At 40.7% G+C, this 25,219-nt stretch overlaps 1 protein-coding gene across 2 annotated transcripts in view; it reads right to left on the bottom strand.

The window, feature by feature from the left end:
* Window positions 1–24,148, bottom strand: part of LOC115222165 (probable ubiquitin-conjugating enzyme E2 W-B) — a 42,090-nt gene extending 17,942 nt beyond the window's left edge. The window contains exon 1 of one of the 2 annotated variants that reach the window (XM_036511468.1): window positions 23,881–24,148. In XM_036511468.1, the coding sequence (XP_036367361.1) occupies window positions 23,881–23,895 (15 nt within the window). In that variant the 5' untranslated portion in view covers window positions 23,896–24,148. The remainder of the gene's footprint in view (window positions 1–23,880) is intronic. The other variant, XM_029792307.2, reaches the window with a different exon arrangement.
* Window positions 24,149–25,219: the final 1,071 nt, after the last annotated feature.

Genomic DNA, 25,219 nt, shown 5'->3' with positions numbered 1-25,219 from the left:
AGAGAAGAGTGGGCGGGTAAACAGAGAGAGAGGCGGGCAGGCAGAGAGAGAGGCGGGCAGACAGAGAGAGAGAGAGGTGGGCAGACAGAGAGAGAGAGGCAGGCAGACAGAGATGGACGAGGAGAGTGAGGAACAGAGGTAAAATAGAGAGGTTGGTGGTAGCCTGATGGTGTAGGAAAGAAAGTGATGAGAGTGGCATGTTTGGGGCATTAAACAACCTTCACTCTCCTGCATGGATTAACTAACAAAAGACAAAAAAAATGTTACATGACCTTTTAATTTTATTTTTTTTTTTTTATGGTGTTGCTTGTTTATAAAATCCTGGGTCATTAACATAAGTGATTTATTACAAGTCACATAATACATTTCAGACAATTAAGTCATTCTAGGAAAGGCCTCATCAACAAACAGAAGCAGCAGCAGCAGCAGCCAGTCACAGAATCAATAACAATGTCACAAAGAGAGAGAGGGGAGGAGAGAGAGCAGATGGGGAGAGAGTGTGAGGGAGAGTATGAGAGAGAGCAAGTGGAGAGAGTGTGAGGGAGAGCAAGTGGAGAGAGTGTGAGGGATAGTATGAGAGAGAGCAAGTGGAGAGAGTGTGAGGGAGAGCAAGTGGAGAGAGTGTGAGGGAGAGTATGAGAGAGAGTATGAGAGAGTGCAGTGGGGAGTGTGAGAGGGAGAGTGGGAGAGAGAGGGAGAGTATGAGAGAGAGCAAGTGGGGAGAGTGTGAGGGAGAGTATGAGAGAGAGCAAGTGGAGAGAGTGTGAGGGAGAGTACGAGAGCGGGAGAGAAGTGCACATGTAGAACACAAACTAAACAATGCTACAATGATGACAGTGATGATGATTATGATGGTGGTGGTGGTGGTGTGGTGGTGGAAAAAAAATAGCCTCTAAGAACAAATAAAGTACAAAGTAATTCCACCACGGATATGGTTTAATCCAAACAAGGACAAAAGCATAATCAATTGTTTGTTTGTTTGTGTGTTTCTACATTAAGTCGAGGTGCAGGAGACGCTGTGTGGTAAGTAGCTTGCTTACCAACCACATGGTTCCGGGTTCAGTCCCACTGCGTGGCACCTTGGGCAAGTGTCTTCTACTATAGCTCGGGCCGACCAAAGCCTTGTGAGTGGATTTGGTAGACGGAAACTGAAAGAAGCCCGTCGTATATATGTATATATATGTGTGTGTGCGTGTATGTTTGTGTTTGTCCCCCTAGCATTGCTTGACAACCGATGCTGATGTGTTTATGGCCCTGTCACTTAGCGGTTCGGCAAAAGAGACCGATAGAATAAGTACTGGGCTTACAAAGAATAAGTCCTGGGGTCGAGTTGCTCGATTAAAGGCGGTGCTCCAGCATGGCCGCAGTCAAATGACTGAAACAAGTAAAAGAGTAATAATCTGATGGGTTACTCTATACTTTTGTAGAATACAAATTTATTATTCTTATACAAGAATGTTGTTGGTTGTGACTTCGAAGTTTTGGACAGCTAACCCATCATTGCCAGTCCGATCATGGCTTAAGGCTTAACTGGCCAAAACTTCAAAATCACTGTCGATAATATTGTTGTTCAAGAATATAATATATATATAATATATATATATATATTATATATATATATAATATATATATATATATATATATATATATCATCACCGTGACCGACCAGGCTATCAGATGTGTGTTACACATCGCTGGTCACAATGCGCTTCGAATGACCGCAATCACCGCTGGCTAAGTGAGAAGGCCAACAGAGAGTGTTAGAATAAGAGTGTGAGAGAAAGTTGTGGCGAAAGAGTACAGCGGGATCACCACACCCCTGCCGGAGCCTCGTGGAGCTTTAGGTGTTTTTCGCTTCAATAAACATTCACAACGCCCGGTCTGCGAATCGAAACCACAATCCTACGACCGCGAAGTCCGCTGCCCTAACCACTGGGCCATTGCGCCTCTATATATATATATATATATACACATATATATATATATATATATATATAGATATATATATACATACATATATATAGATATATATATACATACACACACATATATATAAAGCTGGCAAAAACGTTAGCACGCAGGGCGAAATGCATAACTGTATTTCGTCTGCCGTTACGTTCTGAGTTCAAATTCCGCCAATTCGGGTTCGATAAATTAAGTACCAGTTACGCACTGGGGTCGATATAATCGACTTAATCCATCTGTCTGTCTGTCTCCTCTGTGTTTAGCCCCTTGTGGGTAGTAAAGAAATAGGTATTTCGTCTGTCTTTACGTTCTGAGCATGTGTGTGAGTATATACAGATACTGCAGGGAGGTTGGTGTTAGGAAGGGCATCCGGTCACAAACACCATGCCAAAAACAGACACAGAGGCATGGTGCCAGGTTCCTGCCTGGCCAGCTCCTGTCAAACTATGAAACCCATGGAAAAAAGATGTTAAACAATGAGATATGTATATATATCACACACACACACACACACACACGTGTAAAGAGAAGGAGAGAGACACCAACAAACCTAAAAAAAAACCAGTAAAATGGGCCTAGGAGGTAACAAAGCAAATGGAATTCAGAACACAAAGAGACGTAATCCAATCACCACAAGGTATTTTATGCAACACTCAACAAGTTCTTCTAATCCAACCATCTTACTACAATTACTACATTCTTTGTATTGTGTTCCGGGCTTGAATCGCGTATTAAATGCTTGCGGCTGTGGTTTGCCTGGCTGATTAAATACATAAATATATAAATATATAAATGATCGTTCCATGTCTATTACGTGGTCAAGCGATCGTCGGTGACAGCAAATGCAGCCAGGTGCAAAGAGAACAACTGGTCCGACTAAACAATACAATAAGACTGCAAGAAACAACTCAGTATGCAAAACAATGGGGAGGGGACTCGTAGATGTAAACTAATACTTTGAAGAACAATAATAATAATAAACTGGACATGAATGACCTACATACTGTTCATTCATTTCTAATGTGCTTGATAGTATTATGAATGACAGGGAGACACACACACACACACACACACACGTATGCATACTCACACACACACACATATACATACACACACATACGTATGCATACTCACAATCACACACACATGTATGCATACTCACACACACACACACACACACACATGTATGCATACTCACACACACACACACACACACACACGTATGCATACTCACACACACACACACAAAATGTGTGTCTCTTTCCTTTTTCTCTTTTTCCCCTTTTCAGTCATTTTGACTGCGGTCATGCTGGAGCACCGCCTTTAATCGAGCAACTCGACCCCCCGGGACTTATTCTTTTTTGTAAGCCCAGTACTTATTCTGTCGGTCTCTTTCGCCGATCCGCTAAGTGACGGGGACATAAACACACCAGCATCGCTAGGGGGACACCAATGCTAGGGGGACAAACACAGACACACAAACACATGCATATATATATAATATATATATATATATATATATATACATACATATATACGATGGGCTTCTTTCAGTTTCCGTCTACCAAATCCACTCACAAGGCATTGGTCGGCCCGAGGCTATAGCAGAAGACACTTGCCCAAGGTGCCACACAGTGGGATTGAACCCGGAACCATGTGGTTGGTAAACAAGCTACTTACCACACAGCCACTCCTGCGCCTACTGTGTGTATATATAACACACAATATATGCATGTATATACATAACATGTGAGTATAAGCATAAAATGCATTCCCCCCCCCCCACCCCCCACCGTTATTATTGACATCCATCACTCACTCCTTAACCATCAATCATCTTCATTGTTATTCATCACACATATTCATTCTTTCTCTGATGACATTCAGCATCCTCGCCTCCACCATCCCCCACCGTCACATTCCTGTTGAATCGCCATGAACAATCAACACAACTGTATGTCAGCCTCTCTCTCTCTCTCTCCATATCACTGGCTCTTTCCATTACTCCTTTTCTATCACTTCTCACTCGGGACATTTTTTCATCGCTCTCCCTTCTCCGAGTCAAAGAATGGACCCACTTCCTGGTGCAGGTGAACATACAAAGAGAAAGAACAGAATACAGAGGGAGAGAGAGAGAGAGAGATTCTTAGGTTTTGCCAAGGATATGACAAACTCTGTAGCAATTTGTGCCACAATGAGAGATAAACTAAATATACCCCCAGCTTGATTTACAATAGGAAGAACATCCAGCCATGGGGAAAGAAAATGTGCTGAAAATGGAAATTTTAATTAAAATGAGAGAGTTGAGTGTGTGAGTGAGAGTGAGTGTGTGTGAGTGAGTGAGAGAGTGTGAGTGAGTGAGAGAGTGTGAAAGAAGAAAATGAAACTGAAGAGGAAACTAACAGTTTCCTGTTAGTCGTGGATGGTCAATTTAGAAAATCTGGAATTATGGCGTGATCGTTGCCAGAGCGGCCATCTGGCCTCCGTGCCAGTGGCGCGTAAAATACACCATTCGAGCGTGATCGTTACCAGCATTGCCTAACTGGCACCTGTGCCAGTGGCATGTATAAAAGATTTGAGCAGGTCGCTGCTAGTACCGCCCGACTGGCCCACGTGCCGGTGGCACGTAAAAAGCACCCACTACACTCTCGGAGTGGTTGGCGTTAGGAAGGGCATCCAGCTGTAGAAACTCTGCTAAGATCAAGATTGAAGCCTGGTGCAGCCATCTGGTTCGCCAGCCCTCAGTCAAAATCATCCAACCCATGCTAGCATGGAAAGCGGACGTTAAACGATGATGATGATGATGGCATGAGAATTGTAGAGAAATGTAGAAGTGTGGACAACCATGCATCAGCCAGATCGGTGACTAAATTGATAGAAAATTATACAACTTGGTGATCATGTTGGTGATTGGGTTATAACTGCTGAAGAAAAGGAATGATTTTGAAAAACAAAAACAAAAAAAAATCCTAGTAAATTTTGAAGAAGAATGGAAAATGGCAATCTAAGTTCAAAGTAGTTCACAACTAACAGTTTTACTGAGGGGGAAGGCAACTGGTGATTAAATTGGAAACCCATATTGATTTGTCATTCAGTAAACCCCAAGGTCCACCGATCATTCCTGACTAGTTTATTGGAAATCCAATACTCCAATAAAAAATTTGAGGTTACAAAATCTTTATTTGAAGACATGTTCAAGAAACTGGTTTCTGTACCAATGACAAAAGATGCTGCCAAGTCTAAAGATTTAGATTCTAAAATTTTATTGATGTTGGATAATTCTCCAACTGCACCTGAAAACTTCTCTCAAAATCTTATAGTTGTATTTTTACCAATCATGACAAAAAACTGGCACTGTCAGATGCAATAACAGGAGTTCCAGTTGGCCCAATGAATGGAACAGCTGCCCGTAAAATTAATAAGTGGCTCAGCACTCTACAGACGCATATACCTAGGGGCTAAACACAGAGAGGACAAACAGATTAAGTCGATTATATCAACCGCAGTGTGTAACTGGTACTTATTTAATTGACCCCGAAAGGATGAAAGGTAAAGTTGACCTCGACGGAATTTGAACTCAGAACGTTGCGGCAGACGAAATACTGCTAAGCATTTCGCCCGGCGTACTAACATTTCTGCCAGCTCGCCGCCAGACGCATATACCCTTAATGTAGTTCTCAGGGAGATTCTACGTTATACAATGTGATAAGGCTGGCTCTTTTAATTACACGTGCAACTCACTTTTGCCAGCTGAGTGGACTGGAGCAATGTGAAAAAGTTTCTTGCTCAAGACAAAAAAGCATCATCAAGAATTGAACTAGTGACCTTGTGATCATGAGCCGAATACACTAACCACATGCCTTCAAATATGACATCATCACTGTTGCAGCCGACGAATTAGCACCCAGTCCACACTGTAAAGTGGTTGGTGTTCAGAAGGGCATCCAGCTGTAAAAACCTTGCCAAAACTGATCTCACCTATGCTTGTGGCATGTAAAAACACTGAGTGGTTAGTTTTAGGAAGGGCATCCAGCTGTAAAAATCCTGCCAAAACAGTCACAGAAGTCTGGTGCAGGCTTCGGCCTGGACAGCTCTTGAGGTACTGTCCCACCTGTGCTAGAATGAAACATAGACGTTAAATTATGATAATGAAAGCAACATTCCAGGCCCTATTACCTAAGCAAAACTTTTGCCCAGATTATTGAAAAAGCAATAATTCACTTTACAGACTATTGGAAGAAGCATAACAAAAAATAAACCGGAAAATATTCATGACACATGGTATTCTATATATATTTATATATATTTAGGGAGAGTTCGCGAAAAAAAACAAAAGATGAAGATAGGTGGTGTACAAAACAAACAGATGTATTAGTATAACACTCGGGGAATAGAAAAAGTCTTTTACGTTTTGAGCCTACGCTCTTCTACAGAAAAGGACACAGAAAAAAACAAGGAGAGAAAAAAAATGTGTGTAGTGGCTAACGATCTATAATGGCGACCCTAATATATATATATATTTTTTTTGATATTGTATTAGATAAAAAAAGAAAAAACTCAAAGCAGCCGAAACAATGTGAGAAATGTGAGATGGGGGTATGTTGTTCTGATACCTGTCAACTTATTCCCCGTGCCCTGACAAAAGGTGTCATTACCATGAAATATTGAAATACAAGGTAAAAGTTCGTCTATTGGTCTGTTTCCAGTTTTGTATTACACCTTGTATTTCATTTTTCATCTGTTTCAGTTACATCAAGGTTTTATCAGAGAGAGAAAGAGAGATAGAGGTGTGTGTGTGTGTGTGCATGCGTGCGTGCATACACACACACTCACAATTAGATTACCACTTATACACTCAGGTACATTTGACAGGTTCTGTTTCTCATCCCTGAAAACAAATCGAGTCCTCATCAAGCAGGCTTAGAGCAATTGCCAGTTTAGTAAAAAGCTCAATCATGAACAGGCTGGACTGGTCTTAGATTGTTACCAGTAGCAGGTCCTTCGTGGATACAGGTACATAGTGTGTATGTACCTGTATACATATACACACACATATATACATACACACACACACACGTATGCGAGTGTGTGTGCTGCTGTTGTTGTTGTTGTTGTAACCAACTCCAGTTTAACCAGTTTTCTCATTGATCAGTATCATAAGTACAATGCCAACCAAAGAAGTTTCTTGGTACAGAATCGGACAAATTTAGACTCTTGCATATATGGAGTGCGTGAGTGAGTGAAACGACGTTCAGAGCTTTCTTATTTCTCCGATCTTGATGAATTTCTTTTTTTTTTCAATCTAGCCTCTTGTAGCTATTTATAGTTCCACATCGCAACCAGTTTCCCCATTTTGGAACTCCACACAGCTGGTTCACCAATGAAACTACCAAACAACACATCCTTGCCAATGCATATAAATAGTTAAACACAGAACATCATGTACGGACACTAAAACAGCCAGCTATAAAAATACTCGGCGAGTTACACAAACCTATTACATATTCATCTATTTATAGGTTGTCTTGATCATTTCCGTTCACTCACTTGTTCAGCATCCTCAACAAGTCTTGAAGTCTACTTTTCCATGCCGGCATGAGTCAGACAAAGTTTATTCAGAAGGAAAATTTTCTATATTTCGATGCCCATTTCCAAGCCATATTTACCCAGGGGTAATATTTACCCATGGTCAAACGTTTACACAGACTATTGGAAATGTATGACACTGGTTGTATGACTGTAACACTCACAACTATCACTTCTAAATGATCCCGCAGGGATGCAGAATATCTACCTTTAAACACACACACACAAACCTGATAAGATTCTGAATGGTGTGCATTTACAAGGTACTGGGTCAACCTGGTGGAGGCGCATGGCCCAGTGGTTAGGGCAGCGGACTCGCAGTCATAGGATCGCGGTTTCGATTCCCAGCCCGGGCGTTGTGAGTGTTTATATTGACGAAAACCACCTAAAGCTCCACAAGGCTGCGGCAGGGGATGGTGGTGATCCCTGCTGCACTCTTCACCACGACTTTCTCTCTCTCACTCTTGTCTCCTGTTTCTGTTGTACCTGTACTTCAAAGGGCTGGCCTTGTCACTCTCTGTGTCACGCTGAATATCCCCCGAGAACTACGTTAAGGGTACACGTGTCTGTGGAGTGCTCAGCCACTTACACGTTAATTTCACAAGCAGGCTGTTCTGTTGATTCGGTTCAACCGGAACCCTCGTCGTTGTAACCGACGGAGTGCTTCCATACTGGTCAACCTAAGGCTATAGTGGAAGATATCCATGATACAAAGCAGAGACACTGGCCCCTTGGAACAGCAGGTTTTCAAAGCAAACTTCTTAACCACACAACTAAGCCTGGAGAGAGAAAGAGAAAGTGTGGGTGTGTGTGTGTGTTTCTATCATCTTTTTAACGACCACTTTTTCTATGCTTGCATGGGTCAGGCATAGATAAAGGCAGATTTTCAACAGCTGGATGCCCTTCATGTCACCAGCCCTTATTTGTGTGTTCCAAGCAAGATAATATCTTCTCCATGGCTAGTCATGATCTCACAGAATATTCTTTCCTGCTCTTGGCACAAGGCCCGAAATTTTAGGGGTGGAGCAGGGGCCAGCCAATTAGATCGACCCCAGTATACAACTGATACTTAATTTATCAGCCCTGAAAGGATGAAAGGCAAAGTCAACCTTGGCGGAATTTGAACTCAGAACGTGCAGATAGATGGAATACCTCTAAGCATTTTGCCCAGGATGCTAACGATTCTGCCAGCTCACCGCCTTAGATCTCACAAAATATTTATTTATTGCCCACAGGGGGCTACACACAGAGGGGGACAAACAAGGACAGACAAAGGGATTAAGTCAATTACATTGACCCCAGTGCATAACTGGTACTTATTCAATCAACACCAAAAGGATGAAAGGCAAAGTCGACCTCAGCAGAATTTGAACTCAGAACGTAACGGCAGACAAAATACCTATTTCTTAACTACCCACAAGGGGCTAAACACAGAGAGGACAAACAAGGACAGACAAACGGATTAAGTCTATTATATCGACCCTAGTGCGTAACTGGTACTTATTTAATCGACACCGAAAGGATGAAAGGCAAAGTTGACTTCGGCGGAATTTGAACTCAGAACATAACGGCAGACAAAATACCTATTTCTTTACTACCCACAGGGGGCTAAACACAGAAGGAACAAACAAGGACAGACAAATGGATTAAGTCGATTATATTGACCCCCCAGTGCGTAACTGGTACTTATTTAATCGACTCCAAAAGGATGAAAGGCAAAGTCGACCTCGGCAGAATTTGAACTCAGAACGTAACAGCAGACAAAATACCACTAAGCATTCCACCCGGTGTGCTAACGATTCTGCCAGCTCAACGCCTTATCTCAGAATATTGTAAATGAAGGACACCGCCTGTATAACAATGACACTCATTTACAACCACCACACAATGTACACTACAAGCCTCATTCAGCTTCCATCTATTCACAAGATTTTGGTCAGCCTCCATCTATTGTAGAAGACACCTGCCCAATGTGCCATGCAGTGGGACTGAACCTGAAACCATGTGGTTGAGAGGCAAACTTCCTAACCACACAGCCACCAGTTCTCCCTCCATATTGCTATTTAGAAGCCATGTTTCTCTTGCTCTTCTCTTTCTTTCTTTCTTACTTTCTTTCTTTCTCAAAAAGTATGTTTAGTATTTTATGGCGAAACAAAAGACATAATGTAAAGCGTATTTAGAAATAAAATGGGATTTAATATAACTTTCGGGCAGAAAATTAGCCATGACAGTATAAACAAACAGAAGAATAAAAAGGAAAAATAATAATAATAATAATAATAATAATAATAAAAGAGTCCAATCAGAGTAATTTTATTGCTTTGCTTTGTGGGGGGGATTTCTCTCCCCACCCACCCCACCCGCTTTTTTTTTTCCATTTGGTTTGGAGACAACCATAGTAAGAAATATGGTCAATAAGACAGTCTTTGTGAATTAATCAATAATTCTCCATATCTCTTTTCTATCTCCAACTTATACACACATATACATACATACATACATACATACATACATACACACACAGAGAGGCAGGCAAACCACTCAAGAACCTGCATATATAACCACAGAAACCATGAACAGCAGAATAAATAAAACACCAACAGTTGTTGGCATTCCATTATTTTTATTGAAAGAGAGAGAGAGGAGAGAGGGAGAGAGAGGGAGAGAGAGAGAAAAAAAACAGAGAGAGAAAGAGCAAGAGAGAGAGAAAGAGCAAGAGAGAGAAAAAGAGCAAGAGAGAGAAAAAGAGCAAGAGAGAGAAAAAGAGCAAGAGAGAGAAAAAGAGCAAGAGAGAGAAAAAGAGCAAGAGAGAGAGAAAGAGCAAGAGAGAGAGAAAGAGCAAGAGAGAGAAAGAGCAAGAGAGGGAGAAAGAGCAAGAGGGAGAAAGAGCAAGAGAGAGAAAGAGCAAGAGAGAGAAAGAGCAAGAGAGAGAAAGAGCAAGAGAGAGAAAGAGCAAGAGAGAGAAAGAGCAAGAGAGGGAGAGAAAGAGAGAGGGAGAGAAAGAGAGAGAGAAAGAGAGAGAAAGAAAGAAAGAGAGAGAAAGAAAGAAAGAGAGAGAAAGAAAAAGAGAGAGAAAGAAAGAAGAGAGAGAAAGAAAGAAAGAGAGAAAGAAAGAAAGAAAGAAAAAAGGAAAAAGAAAAAGAAAGGAAAGAAAGAGTGTGTGTGTGTGTGTGTTTCCACTGCTTGGAGAAAATATCAATAAACTAAAAGCTAAACTGCTCTAAAATGTTAACATCCAGGTTTCATTTGGTGTAACACAAGACCACTTAATGTAATGGATGAAGACATTGTTGGTTGACCCCAATATATTACAGGGTTGCTGCTGCTGCTGCTGTTTAGTCCCAGATTCAAAACTTTTCCAGCAAGGACCACCTTTTTTGTCTTTTTTATTCTATATAAGGCAGTGACCCGATGGAAACATGTTGACTCTGGTTTAGGGTTAACCCTTTTAGCATTTAAACCGGTTATATCTGGCCAAAAGTATTCTGACTGTTTTATGTCCAAACTGGCCAGATCTGGTCTCTCACACCAACCCTACAATATCGTTTTAAAAATTAACAGCTACCTCATCGAAATCTCATAGCTACAAGATTAATGCATGATTAGTTCAAAACAAAGTGGATAAAAAAGGATTAATTTTGGCAGAATAATGTGAACAGTAAAGGGTTTAAAAAGATTAGGGAAAAGTCAAAATGCATCTGGTTCCAAGACATGATGCTAAGAAAAAAAAAATGAAACATTTGGCAGTGATTCATGATATTTTGGAACCATGGGAGAAATGCTTAGCAGCATTTCTTCCAACTCCTTACATTTTAAGTTCAAATCCTACTGAGGGAAACTTAGCCTTTCAACCATTTGAGGACAATAAAATTAGTATCAGTTGAGTACTGGGGGGCCAATATAATCGATTCTTCCTTGAAGGGTTTTTAGTCAAAGAAATCGATCCCCAGGACTTATTCTTTGTAAGCCTGGTACTTATTCTATTGATCTCTTTTGCCAAACTGCTAAGTTACAGAGACGTAAACACACCAACACTGGTTGTCAAGAATGGTGGGGTGGGCAAACAGACACAAATACACACACGACGGGCTTCTTTCAGTTTCCATCAACCAAATCCACAGACAAGTCTTTGGTCAGCCTGAGGCTACAGTAAAAGACACTTGCCCAGGGTGCTATGCCGTAGGACTGAACCCGGAACCACATGATTGAAAATCCACGCTTAAGCCTATACCACATGTATGTGGATATAAAATATTCCTTAGTCCTTTTCCTCTTTCTTTCCTTTGTCTATTATATTACTTTAGTCATTACGAAAAAAAATGTCGCCAATATACTCTAAAATTATTTGTCAAAGCACTTGTTATTTATATTCTGATGAGTTTTACTAGATTAGCAATCCAAATGGTCAGTCCTTGGGAGCCAGTTGCTGGTTTCTATGGCAACCAGCAAACGAGAAAACAATCTTGTCTTGGGAAAGAAAGACACCTGTATTACAAGTAAATTCTTCTGTTGGAGGAAACAAAACCAGTACTGCAAGATAATGTATCACTAAATTTTACTGTGAAAACCACAGCAAATGTGACAATGCCATTCTTTTTTTTGCCCACAAGGGGCTAAAGAGCATAGAGGGGACAAACAAAGAGAGACAAACGGATTAAGTCGAATACATCGACCCCGGTGCATAAATGGTACTTAATTTATCGACCCCAAAGGGATGAAAGGCAAAGTCGACCTCGGCGGAATTTGAACTCAGAACGTAATAGCAGACGAAATACCTATTTCTTTACTACCCACAAGGGGCTAAACACAGAGAGGACAAACAAGGACAGACACACGGATTATATCGATTACATCGACTCCAGTGCATAACTGGTACTCATTTAATCGACCTCGAAAGGATGAAAGGCAAAGGAATTTGAACTCAGAATGTAACGGCAAACGAAATACCGCTAAGCATCTCGCCCGGCGTGCTAACGTTTCTGCCAGCTTGCCACCTTTGTAACAATGCCATTCTATAAACCAAACACTCCCAACAACAAGCTAAGTGGACGTGGCCATCAGAGAAGTGGAGGGCATCACAGCAGACACAATGCAGGGTTGATACATGATAAATGGGGTTTTGAAGCTTATTCTCCAGCAAAGCTTTTCAATTTTTACTCATACATCATCATCATCCTCATTTAACGTCCGCTTTCCATGCTAGCATGGGTTGGACAATTTTGACTGTGGGCTGGCGAACCAGATGGCTGCACCAGGCCCCAATCTTGATCTGGCAGAGTTTCTACAGCTGGATGCCCTTCCAAATGCCAACCACTCCGAGAGTGTAGTGGGTGCTTTTCATGTTCCACTGGCACGGAGGCCAGTCAGGTGGTACTGGCAATGGTCTCGCTTGAATCTTTTTACACATGCCACCAGCACAGGTGCCAGTAAGGCAATGTTGGTAACAAACACACTCGAATGGTGCCCTTTTATGTGCCACGGGCGCGGAAGCCAGTTGGCTGCTCTGGCAACGATCATGCTTGGATGGTGCTCTTGGCACCCTACTAGCACGGGGCACAAGTACCAGTAAGGCGACGCTGGTAATGATCACACTCGAATGGTGCCTTTTATGTGCCACTAATAATATATACACACACACATACGAGAGTGTGCCAAACATCACAGAGTAAAGGTCATCTCCTGGGGGTTTGAAGTTTATTCTCCAGTCAGGTTTTGTACAAATGCTTACATAAAACAACACACACACAAGTATGTGGTAAACACTATGGAGTAAAGGTCATCTCTTAGTGATTCTAGTTTAGAAACAGCTTCAAATCTCAATGGAAGAGGTCCATGTAGTAGTAGAACAGAGGGCATGCACTGTAACAGGGCATCGCTGCATCACCATTTGTTGGTGATTCTCTGCTATTCCTGGCAGACAACACTTTTGCACTACTCCAGTGACAACCCTCCAACCCTTGGGTCTATTTGGATAGCTGCTGCTGTTGAGGATTTTAAGAGGGCAGCCAGGGTGCAAATCCTACTTCAGCTGCTTTTAGTCACCTTTTACGAGACACAGGGGAAATGTTGGGCCTATTCTTTCACATGCCCGTTTTCCAAATAGGTCCATGAAGATGGACAAACTCGACTATTGTCAACATGCTATAGAAAAATGACTTAAAGGTGTACCCAATGACCCTTTAAGACACATGGAACATTTTATCAACATCATCATCGTTTAACGTCCGCTTTCCATGCTAGCATGGGTTGGACGATTAAGTATATATAGTATCATCATCATCATCGTTTAACGTCCGCTTTCCACGCTAGCATGGGTTGGACGGTTTTGACTGAGGGATGGCGAACCAGATGGCTGCACCAGGCTCCAATCTTGATCTGGCAGAGTTTCTACAGCTGGATCCCCTTCCTAACGCCAACCACTCAGAGAGTGTAGTCAGTGCTTTTTACGTGCCACCGGCACGGGGGCCAGTCAGGAGGTACTGGCAATGACCTCGCTCGAATCTATTTACACGTGCCACCGGCGTATATATTAGTATATATTTTCACACACATAGACAGATGTATACAAAGACACTTCTGGACCATATGGTTTTGGGTCCCATGTGACTTCACAATACCTAGTGTTATTGTCTTCTACTGTAGCCCCAGGTCAAGCAATGCCTTATAAGGAAATTGGACAATAAATAATGGTTAGGTTACTTATGTCAAAGAAAGCACATGGCTCAATAGTTAGAGCGTCAGGCTCACAATCATAAAGTAGTGAGTTCAATTCCTACACCAAGCTGTGTGTTGTGTTCTTGAGGAAGACACTTTATTTCATGTTGCTCCAGTTCAATCAGCTGAAGAAATGAGTTGCGACGTCACTGGTACCAAACTGTATCGGCCCCTTTGCCTTTACCTTGGATAACACTGGTGGTGTGAAGAGGGGAGGTTGGTATGCAGGGGCAATTGCTGGTTTTCCATAAACAACCTTGCTTGGACTTGCGCCTCAGAGGGTAACTTTCCAAGTGCAATCCCATGGTCATTCACATCACAGAATTCAACAACCCTTAATTTCTAATTGTTTCAATACACCATATCTAATGCATTCACATACACCAAAGTAGCTACCACAGTGTTGCCCAACATGCTAAATTTACCAGCCATGACAACGAGGTCATTGTCACTTAACTGAGGTAATCTGTAAGAAGATTACATAGAAATGATCTTTCTGCTCATAAATCAGTCGTTACTGCAATAAATATGCCAAGTTCACTGTGGCTCTGTTGTCTGAAACTAGTCAAAGGGTTAATGATTCTGTCAAAGAATTTGACAGATTCAATAATATCCATTCGTCTGTCAACAATATGCCTATTCCACCCACTCTTGTTCTGCTACCCATCCAGAAATACTTGCACCAGTATTCCTCAATTACAAAGTGCCCAGGTGAGGCTGCCCCCCATCTTGTACATAAAACACATCTACATAATGCCACAAATGATTGGGGTGGGGTTAAACCATATCATCAAACATCCACTTTCCCATATTTGTACATGGGTCAAAAAGTAATTGAACAGATTTTCTAAAGCTGGATGTCCTTCCTGTTACCAACCCTTGTTTCCAAGCAGAGTAATGTTCCCCTGTAGTCAGACATCCTTTCCCTGGAGGGCCAGAAACTAGTAACATCACATGTATAGCTGTGGTGACCATTTATAACTACTGTTTGACATCAAGGAAAAGAGACACAAACACACACACACACACACATACTTGTATACAGCCTGCTTCTTCCAGATCCCATCTACCAAATCCACTCACAAGGCATTAGGCCAGCCCCTGGTTATAGAAGTCACTTGCCCATGGTGTCGTGCAGCAGGACTGAACCCAAAACCTCATGGCCGAGGAGCAAGCTTTTTAATCACTCCTGCACAAGACCGCGTGTGTACCATTGGCGATTTTTTCCTCTGTCGTCCCTTCCTTGGACCTTTCCTTTTCCTATGTTTCTGACAAAGAGCTCCGCTCGAAACGTTAAATCCTAATTCTTTCTTTCCTTTCCTGAGCATCCAATAACAGTATATTGGTTTCACGTCCTTGTATTGTTGTGTTTTCTCTTTGTGTTTTCATGTTTGGATTAACTACATATATATATATATATATTTCTTTACTACCCACAGAGGGCTAAACACAGAGGGGACAAACAAGGACAGACAAATAGATTAAGTCAATTACACCGACACCAGTGCATAACTGGTACTTAATTTATCGACCCCCGAAAGGATGAAAGGCAAAGTCGACCTCGGCGGAATTTGAACTCAGAACTTAACGGCAGACGAAATACGGCTAAGCATTTCGCCTGGCATGCTAACATTTCTGCCAGCTCGCCACTTTAACTACATATACACACACACACACACACAAGAGTAAAGAATCCCTTTGGTCATGAATGACCATGGGATTGCGACTAGAAAGTTCCCTCTGAGGCAGAAGTCTGAGCAAGATTGTTTATGGCAGATCAGCAGTTGCCCATGCATATTGGCCTCTCTTTCCCCACACCACCTATGTTAACCAAGGGAAGGGTAATGACCCATATAGCTTGGCATCAGTGACATCGCAACTCATTTCTGCAGATGAGCAAACAGGAGCAATGTGAAATAAAAGGATTTGGATCAAAAACACAACACAGCCCAGTCCAGGAATCAAACTCACTACCTCATGATTGTGAGCCCAACACTAACCATTGAGCCATGTGCCTTCACATACATACATACATACATCTCTTTTACTTGCTTCAGTCATTTGACTTCAGCCATGCTGGAGCACCGCCTTTAGTCAAGCAAATCGACACCAGGACTTATTCTATCGGTCTGTTTTGCCGAACCGCTAAGTTACGGGGACGTAAACACACTAGCATCAGTTGTCAAGCGATGTTGGTGGGGACAAACACAGACACACAAATATATACACGCACATATGTATATATATATATATATATATATATATATATATACATATATACGATGGGCTTTTTTCAGTTTCCATCTACCAAATCCACTCACAAGGCCTTGGTCGGCCCGAGGCTATAGTAGAAGACATTTGCCCAAGGTGCCACGCAGTGGGACTGAACCCGGAACCATGTGGTTCGTAAGCAAGCTACTTACCATACAGCCACTCCTACGCATATATATATATATATATATATACATACATAATGCAACATTAGTTGTAGCAAGTGTAAAATTGCCAGAGAAAAAGTGTGTGTGTGTGTATACATATATATACACACCTGTATTCATAGTGTTCATTCATTAAGCCATTAGTCTATGCCAACAAATATAGGTAAAACCGGTCCTTAGTTTGTGTATTTTGGCAATGTTTCTTTTCTTCTTTTTCCATGCATGCATTTATGCATGTGCGTGCGTGCGTGTGTTCAGGTGTGCGTGCGTGTGTGTGTGTGTGTACAAACATACGGTTTTATTTATAAAAACAAAGCTTCATATTTTACAGAAATAGGTAATAAAATTAGAAGTGGGAAGTCCATGCCTCTCCCTAGTCAGACTAGTACTTGGCAAGCAAACTAAAAGGACAACAATTTCAAAATAGTATTTTTTTTTCACTAGGTATTTTCCTTTTATAATGAAGCATTGAAACTAACTCATAAACATCAATCATAATTATACTTCTGTTTCAGTTTCGATTTGTACACTGCTTAATACCAGTCAACAATGGCAGAGTTTAGTGTTGCAAGCATTCAGACAAGATTAAAATCAGACCAAACCATACTTCCTACCCCATTTGTTTTACTGGAGTCATTTTTTTTTCAGATGTAAAAGGTCAAGAGTAAAACTGACATCCTTGTCTGGACAACAGGTTTGAAATGGTATGAGACATGTCGGCACAGCTGCTTTGGCACTGTCTACTTGGCATCGCTGATTTTTGATGGTGACTTACCCGGAAGATATTCAATTATCTTACGAGCGTGATTGTTGACAGAGCGGTTAGCTGGCTTCCGTGCCAGTGGCACATAAAAGGCACCATCCAAGTGTGATCGATATCAGCTTTACCTTACTGACACTTGTGCCCCGTGCTAGTAGGGTGCTAAGAGCACCATCTGAGCATGATCGTTGCCTGAGTGGCTAACTGGCTTCCGTGCCGGTGGCATGTAGGAGGCACCATTCGAGCAGGATCGTTACCAGCATTGCCTTACTGGCACCTGTGCCATTGGCATGTGTAAAAAAATTTTTTTTAATTCGAGCGAGGTCGTTGCCAGTACCGCCGGACTGGCCCCCGTGCCGGTGGCACGTAAAAGCACCCACTACAATCTCGTAGTGGTTGGCAATAGGAAAGGCATCCAGCTGTAAAAACTCTGCCAGATCAAGACTGGAGCCTGGTGCAGCCATCTGGTTCACCAGCCCACAGTCAAACCGTCCAACCCATGCTAGCATGGAAAACAGACGTTAAACGATGATGTTGAAGTGAATCTAATGGTTTTTGTGAGTTTTTAAATGGCTTATATACACCTTCTACATGCAGCAATTGTTTTTGCTTCAGTACACTAAACTTATTAATTTTGGTTCTTGCTTAATGCTAGACAAACTTGCTATTTTCCATAGTTTTCACTGTGGGGCTTCATCTGTCACAAAAACTTTTTAAAAAACCATACAGGCGCAGGAGTGGCTGTGTGGTAAGTAGCTTGTTTACCAACCACATGGTTCCGGATTCAAGTCCCACTGCATGGCACCTTGGCCAAGTGTCTTCTACTATAGCCTCGGGCCGACCAAAGCCTTGTGAGTGGATTTGGTAGACGGAAACTGAAAGAAGCCCATCATATATATATATATATATATATATATATATATATATATATGTATGTATGTATGTGTGTGTGTGCATGTATGTTTGTGTGTCTGTGTTTGTCCCCCAAGCATTGCTTGACAACCGATGCTGGTGTGTTTATGTCCCCGTCACTTAGCGGTTCGGCAAAAGAGACCGATAGAATAAGTACTGGGCTTACAAAAAATAAGTCCCGGGGTCGAGTTGCTCGACTAAAGGCGGTGCTCCAGCATGGCCGCAGTCAACTGACTGAAACAAGTAAAAGAGTAAAGAGTATATACTTTACCACCTACAGTGGTATCCTTTACCTTTCATTTCTTACACTCATTGGACTGTGGCCATGCTGGAACACTGCCTTAAATTTGTTAAAAACAAACAAAAAAATCCACCACCCCCAAGGCCTTATTTTCAAGTCTGGTATTTTTTCTGTTGGTATCTTGCCAAACTGCTAAGTTACGGAGACGTAAACAAACCAAAATTGTCAAGCAACGGTGGGAAACAAACAAACACACACACACACTATAACATTTGTTTTTAGGTTCAGTTATAAGAACGATTTTAGGATCTTTTCAGTTTGAACAGCAGTTTTTTAAAATAATATCCACGTAACGGAAGTGGCTGTGTGGTAAGTAGCTTGCTTACCAACCACATATTGTTCCGGGTTCAATCCCACTGCGTGGCATCTTGGGCAAGTGTCTTCTACTATAGCCTCAGGCCGACCAAAGCCTTGTGAGTGGATTTGGTAGACGGAAACTGAAAGAAGCCCATCGTATATATGTATGTATATATATATATATATATGTGTGTGTGTGTGTGTGTGTGTGTGTATATGTTTGTGTATCTGTGTTTGTCCCCCTAGCATTGCTTGACAACCGATGCTGGTGTGTTTATATCCCCGTCACTTAGCGGTTCGGCAAAAGAAACCGAAAGAATAAGTACTAGGCTTACAAAGAATAAGTCCCAGGGCCGATTTGGTCGACTGAAGGCAGTGCTCCAGCAAGGCCACAGTCAAATGACTGAAACAAGTAAAAGAGAGAGAGTAACTAAACACTTTTAAACTTCGTATACTGGTAGAATGTGTTTATAAAACATCTTTTTCTCTCGGCTTTATTGAGAAAATTTTATAATTTGTAAGATATTTGTTGTTTTTTTCTTCAATTTCTGCAATTTCAACCAATCAATGACGTCTATTGATGTAAAAAACATTCTGTGCCATATGAATATGTCCCTCGTTTAAGAAACAGATTGGGTTTATTTACATTTCTGGCCCATTTATTTACAACTGGCCCAAACATTTATACACACACACATACATATATATATATACGTGTGCACGCGGAAGGCTTTGAAACAATTTCCATCAGCCAAATTCACTTAAAAGTCATTGGTCAACCAGGTGCTATAGCAGACATGCCCAAGGTGTTGCAAAGTGGGACTGAACCTGTAACACCGTTATTGTAAAGCAACCTTCTTCAGGACACTGCCATGTCTGCGCCAATATCCTGTTTTGGTGGGGGGGGGGCAGTTTGTCAATCCTACGAAAAGCACTCAAATTTACAACACTATGAACTGAAATCAACCTGTAAACAAAAACACTTATGTGGTCTGTCGACCTGCTAAAAACAACAGCCAAATTATTTTTGGTAACAATGAAAACAAAAGACAGACACTGTAGTATTTAGATGTAACAAAAAACACTATTTTATAACTGGAACATTCAACCATAGAACTGAACGTTCACAAAGACAAGAAGAAAAAAATATATAGGATAAATTTACGAGGCCATGAAAGTAGGCCACTTGAAAAGAGTTGAGAGGATATTAATAAATGCTTAAAACCATTCAACCGGAACTTGTCAAATGGAAATGCGTGTTTTCGCCACGAGAGAAGTTTAAACGAGAAAAAAAACATGTAACGATGTCAACAACCAAAACGAACTCGGTTACAACACTACAAATACAAGAGTGACTGTGATTGGACCAGGGGGGGTGGAAAACGAAGGGGTTACAGTAGATGGAATCGATCCCAGTACTTGCTGATAGGGATTTTTAAATTTTAATTTTTTTGGTTTTTTTTCTAAGCGCTTGCACGGCTCTGTGTCAAGAAGTTCGTTTTCTAGCCATATGGTTCCGGGTTGAAGTCCCACCTTCTACTAATAGGCTCGGGCCCACGTAAGCCTTGCCCAGTGGATAGGCAGACGGAAAGAAACCAGTCGTGTATGTGCGTGCGTGTATCTGACCCCACTACCGCTTGACAACCGGTGTTGGTGTATTTACGTTCACCTAACTTAACGGTTGGGGCAGAGTGACCGATAGAATAAGGGACCAGGCTTTAAAACAAAAATACTGGGATCGATTCATTCGACTAAAATTCCTCAATACGGTGCCCCAGCATGGCCGCAGTCTGATGACTGAAACGACCAAGATAATACAGATAAAAGGTCCCGGAAAGATAGGGGAAAGTCGCCCCTCGGTGGGAATGTGAACACAAAGCGTAAAGAGCAGGGCCCAAACACCACAAGACGATTTTGTCTGGCGCGCCACCGATTCCGTCATCCAAAAAGAAAAAAAAAAGTTACTTAGAGTCACAAGACTTCCACATTTATAGGAAAATAATCATTGTGAACTCACGAGATCCTTGATATATTACAGGTGTTTATTTGAAGGGCTCCAGAAAGGTGCAAGTCAAAAGGAAACTCTGGAAGGATTTGAACTCGGATCGTTAAAAGGGACAACGATAATTTATAACGTTGCCACATATTTGGAAGAAGTAAGGAAGGGTGGGGACAGTCAGTTAAAAAAAAGTTTACGAGTGGAACCAACACCAATAGGTTACTGGTACTTGGCACCCGTCTTTAAATCCCATCAAATACAATTTCATATGATTTTTAAAAAATTTTTTGTATTGTATTCAAAGACGAGAACCCTACTACTAATTTAGTCGCCGCCCTTGGCCGAGATTCGAACCGAAAACGTAGAGGGAGTATGAAACTAAGTCGCTCCATACACGACATCTACTTCTGACTTTGTATAAACACTCTGAATTTAATAGAATAGTAATTATTTGAACTGTGTGACTGAGGTACGTGGTGTTAAAAACACAAGAAATAGTTATGATACTAAGTTGAAAATGTATGTGTGTGTGTGTATATATATATATATATATATATACAGGATCGCAGAGTCACTTCAAGAACACTTTGCCACCCTCGATATAATTGCTGCTGCTACTACTACTACTACTACCATCACTATCACAACAGATTCATCGATTATAGAGGAAAAATTTCAATTGAAACTCAAAAACGAGTGACCGACTGCAAAAATGAATGCCAAACCCCACAAACGTATATGCCTCTGCCCCCACATATATTACAGAGATTAACCCACCCACCCCGAAATGCCAGTAGAAAGGACCAAAAACTCCCTGTGAAAGGAACGAATCAAAGAGCATGGAAAACAACACCCAGTTATTGGAACCACTCTAAGGGAAGCCTCTATGTGGTCGCCAGATCTGCTAGCAATAGTAGTCACTACCGATAATACATAATCTATAATGTTTCCCAAAAGTCAAGAGGGTCACGGCAGGAATACCTCTGTTCATAGATCTGCTCAGTCAGTAGGTTTCGAAAAAAATAATAAATCAAATTAAATTAAAAATAGGTAGAGTTTATTTTGTATAGTGACACGAGGCTGTGACTCGATCCCGAGCACGCTGTTTTACTTGAAGATTTCATTCAAGTTGTCAAGTCAATGCCAGCGGGGTTTCGAGATCGCGTCAGTGTCGCCACTACGATACGAATTAAAAGGCCACACATTTTTTCTTTTAAACAGGAAATACTTGCTACAAAAACACCATTACTGCTTGGCACTACACCAATATCTCAAGGCTGTTACACATCCCTTATACTTCACCTATTTTTTTCTATTTATTCAAATAAAACAAACATTTCCATTTAATGCTAAAATTACTCTAATCAACCATAAAGCAAAATAATAATAATAATCATCATAATAATCATAATAATAAAATCTCTGAGCGACAAAGTTTATTTGTTATATTTTCATTTATGATAATATATATTTCTTTACTACCCACAAGGGGCTAAACACAGAGAGGACAAACAAGGGACAGACATAGGTATTAAGTCGATTACATCGACCCCAGTGCGTAACTGGTACTTATTTAATCGACCCCGAAAGGATAAAGGGCAAAGTCGACCTCGGCGGAATTTGAACTCAGAACGTAAAGACAGACGAAATACCTATTTCTATTCTTTTACTACCCACAAGGGGCTAAACATAGAGGGGACAAATAAAGGGATTAAGTCGATTACATCGACCCCAGTGCGTAACTGGTACTTATTTAATCGACCCCCGAAAGGATGAAAGGCAAAGTCGACCTCGGCGGAATTTGAACTCAGAACGTAAAGACAGACGAAATACCTATTTCTATTTCTTTACTACCCGCAAGGGGCTAAACACAGAGGGGACAAACAAGGACAGGCAAAGGGATTAAGTCGATTACATCGACCCCAGTGCGTAACTGGTGCTTATTTTATCGACCCCGAAAGGACGAAAGGCAAAGTCGACCTCGGCGGAATTTGAACTCAGAACATTTATGATAATATAGTAGCGGTGGACGAAAAATAATACGTTTCAATATTGTTTGTTTATACCATCTTCCTTCATTTTTTTTAAATATTAGAATAATATTAAATAAACAGAAAAAAAAAGTAAATACATAATAACTAAAAGGTTAATGAATTTTAGTCTCTCGTTTGTTGCTGTTGTTTTAATTATCGAAGGAAGAGCAAGAGGAAAATTGATAGGTTTATCTTTATTAATTCGATCCATCAGTCAGTGTTTTTAGTATAGGAAACTTGGTCGACGTTGATTTCGTCTTTGATTCTGTCTGTCAGAATGAACCAGTAATGCAGTCTACTACAGCTGTTTGCAGTTCATTCATAAACAACTGTGTTAATCGCCGAAAGAAACCATTATTTTTGACATACAGTCATATATGTGTGTGTACGTGTGTATATAACGTGTATACATACGTGTATGTGTACACATATTGCAGAACGGAGGCTTTGAAAATAAGGAAAACTCCAGAAATATGATGATGATGGCCATAACAGTAAATGAATATAAAAATAGGTGTTGTTTGTTTCTAATGAATGAATGGAGAGATAGATAAATGAAATAGATGGTCGAATAGGAAGAAAGGGTGGTTAATAAGAAAAAGGGGGTGGGAAAAGTGAGAGGGGAAGGAATAAAATCGAGATAAATTAGCCGAAGAGAAAGTAAAATTAAAACAATAGGGTTGTTATTCATGGCTTGAAGCGAACCGTGACTATGGCACATTTGGCTCGAAATAAAAAGAAAAATAAGACGAATGGCATAAAAGAGAAGACATGTCATTGTAAGGTAACCACTTAGGATGTGACTAAGAACAGCTGAGTCCGTGTGAGAGGAAGGGAAACAACAATAATAATAATAATAAAATAGAGATACCCACCTCCATCGAAGCCATCTTGAACGGCCAAAAAGTAAACGATACACGCACGACGGCAAATGCGTATATATCTGGGTGTTAGTTGAACCTGTTTGAAACTCGGGCAATATCACACGGCTTTATGCTCTTCGATGGGGCTGTAAAAACTTTAAGGTCGGACGTAAATTGCGGAAACCTTCTCTCAGATGTTTTCCTTCTTACGAAACTAAAAATCACAAGCAGCTTTCTGGGTTTTTCGTCTCCCCCTGCTCCTTCGCCTTATTTGCTATTTAAAGATTATAAGACGCAACCAGGGGACACAACTCCCGTCACGAATGACGTCCCTTAGTTTTATTTTTTAAAGAGTGATAATAATGATGATGACGATGATGATGATAGTAGTTGTAATAATAATAATAATAATAATAATAATGATAATGATGATAATAATAATAATAATGATAATGATGATAATAATAATAATAATGAAAATAATAATAATGATAATGAAAATAATAATAATAATAATAATAACAATAATAATTATAATAATAATAATAATAATAATGATGATGATGATAATGATAATAATAATAATAATAATAATGATAATAATAATAATGGCTAAACTGGCAAAATGACCATTCCTAAATACAACAATATCTGTTTCAACAGACGATTTCACATCAAAAATCTTGCAAAACAAATATATAAGCATAATAATAATAATAATAATAATAATAATAATATAATAATAATGATAATGATGATGATGATGACAACGGCGACGACGATGATGATGATGAAAGTACCAGGTAGTTGCTCTTGTGGCTTCTGATCTTAACTGATTGGAAGTGTTATCATGTACATTGTTTTGTCTTAGTATAAAATATGGGCTACAGCAAATATTCTGCTCAATACCACAGATTTGCTTGTCAGTTGCTTGACCTTAACCAGTTTACCATGTCCCTTAGTGGCTGACGATATGTGCATCTCTGATCACGAGCAGAAGTAGTGGGGGAGCATCATAGCCATGTGTTGAGAGGGATTCTTTGGAGTTTGAATAATTCACCTCTGGAAACATGGGTGGTTCTTTCAACATCCTTAAACAACCCTTATTCAGGGACCTTTTGAGAGGGATGGCTTACTCGACCAGAAGAAAATTCTAACTGGGCCCCACCTGCAAGGTCATGTGCTGTTTATCTTGATATGAGATCACTATATATATATATATGTGTGTGTATGTGTGTGTGTGTGTGTGTGTGTGGTGTGTGTGTGTGTGTGAAGGTGCATGGCTCAGTGGTTAGAACGTCGAGCTTACGATCGTGAGGTTGTGAGCTCAAATCCCGGACCGGGCTGCGTG

This window comes from Octopus sinensis, linkage group LG19 (assembly GCF_006345805.1).
Source record: "Octopus sinensis linkage group LG19, ASM634580v1, whole genome shotgun sequence".
NCBI lineage: Eukaryota > Metazoa > Mollusca > Cephalopoda > Octopoda > Octopodidae > Octopus > Octopus sinensis.
Note: the sequence above shows the minus strand (reverse complement) of the source record. Positions and strands in the feature narration are given on the sequence as shown.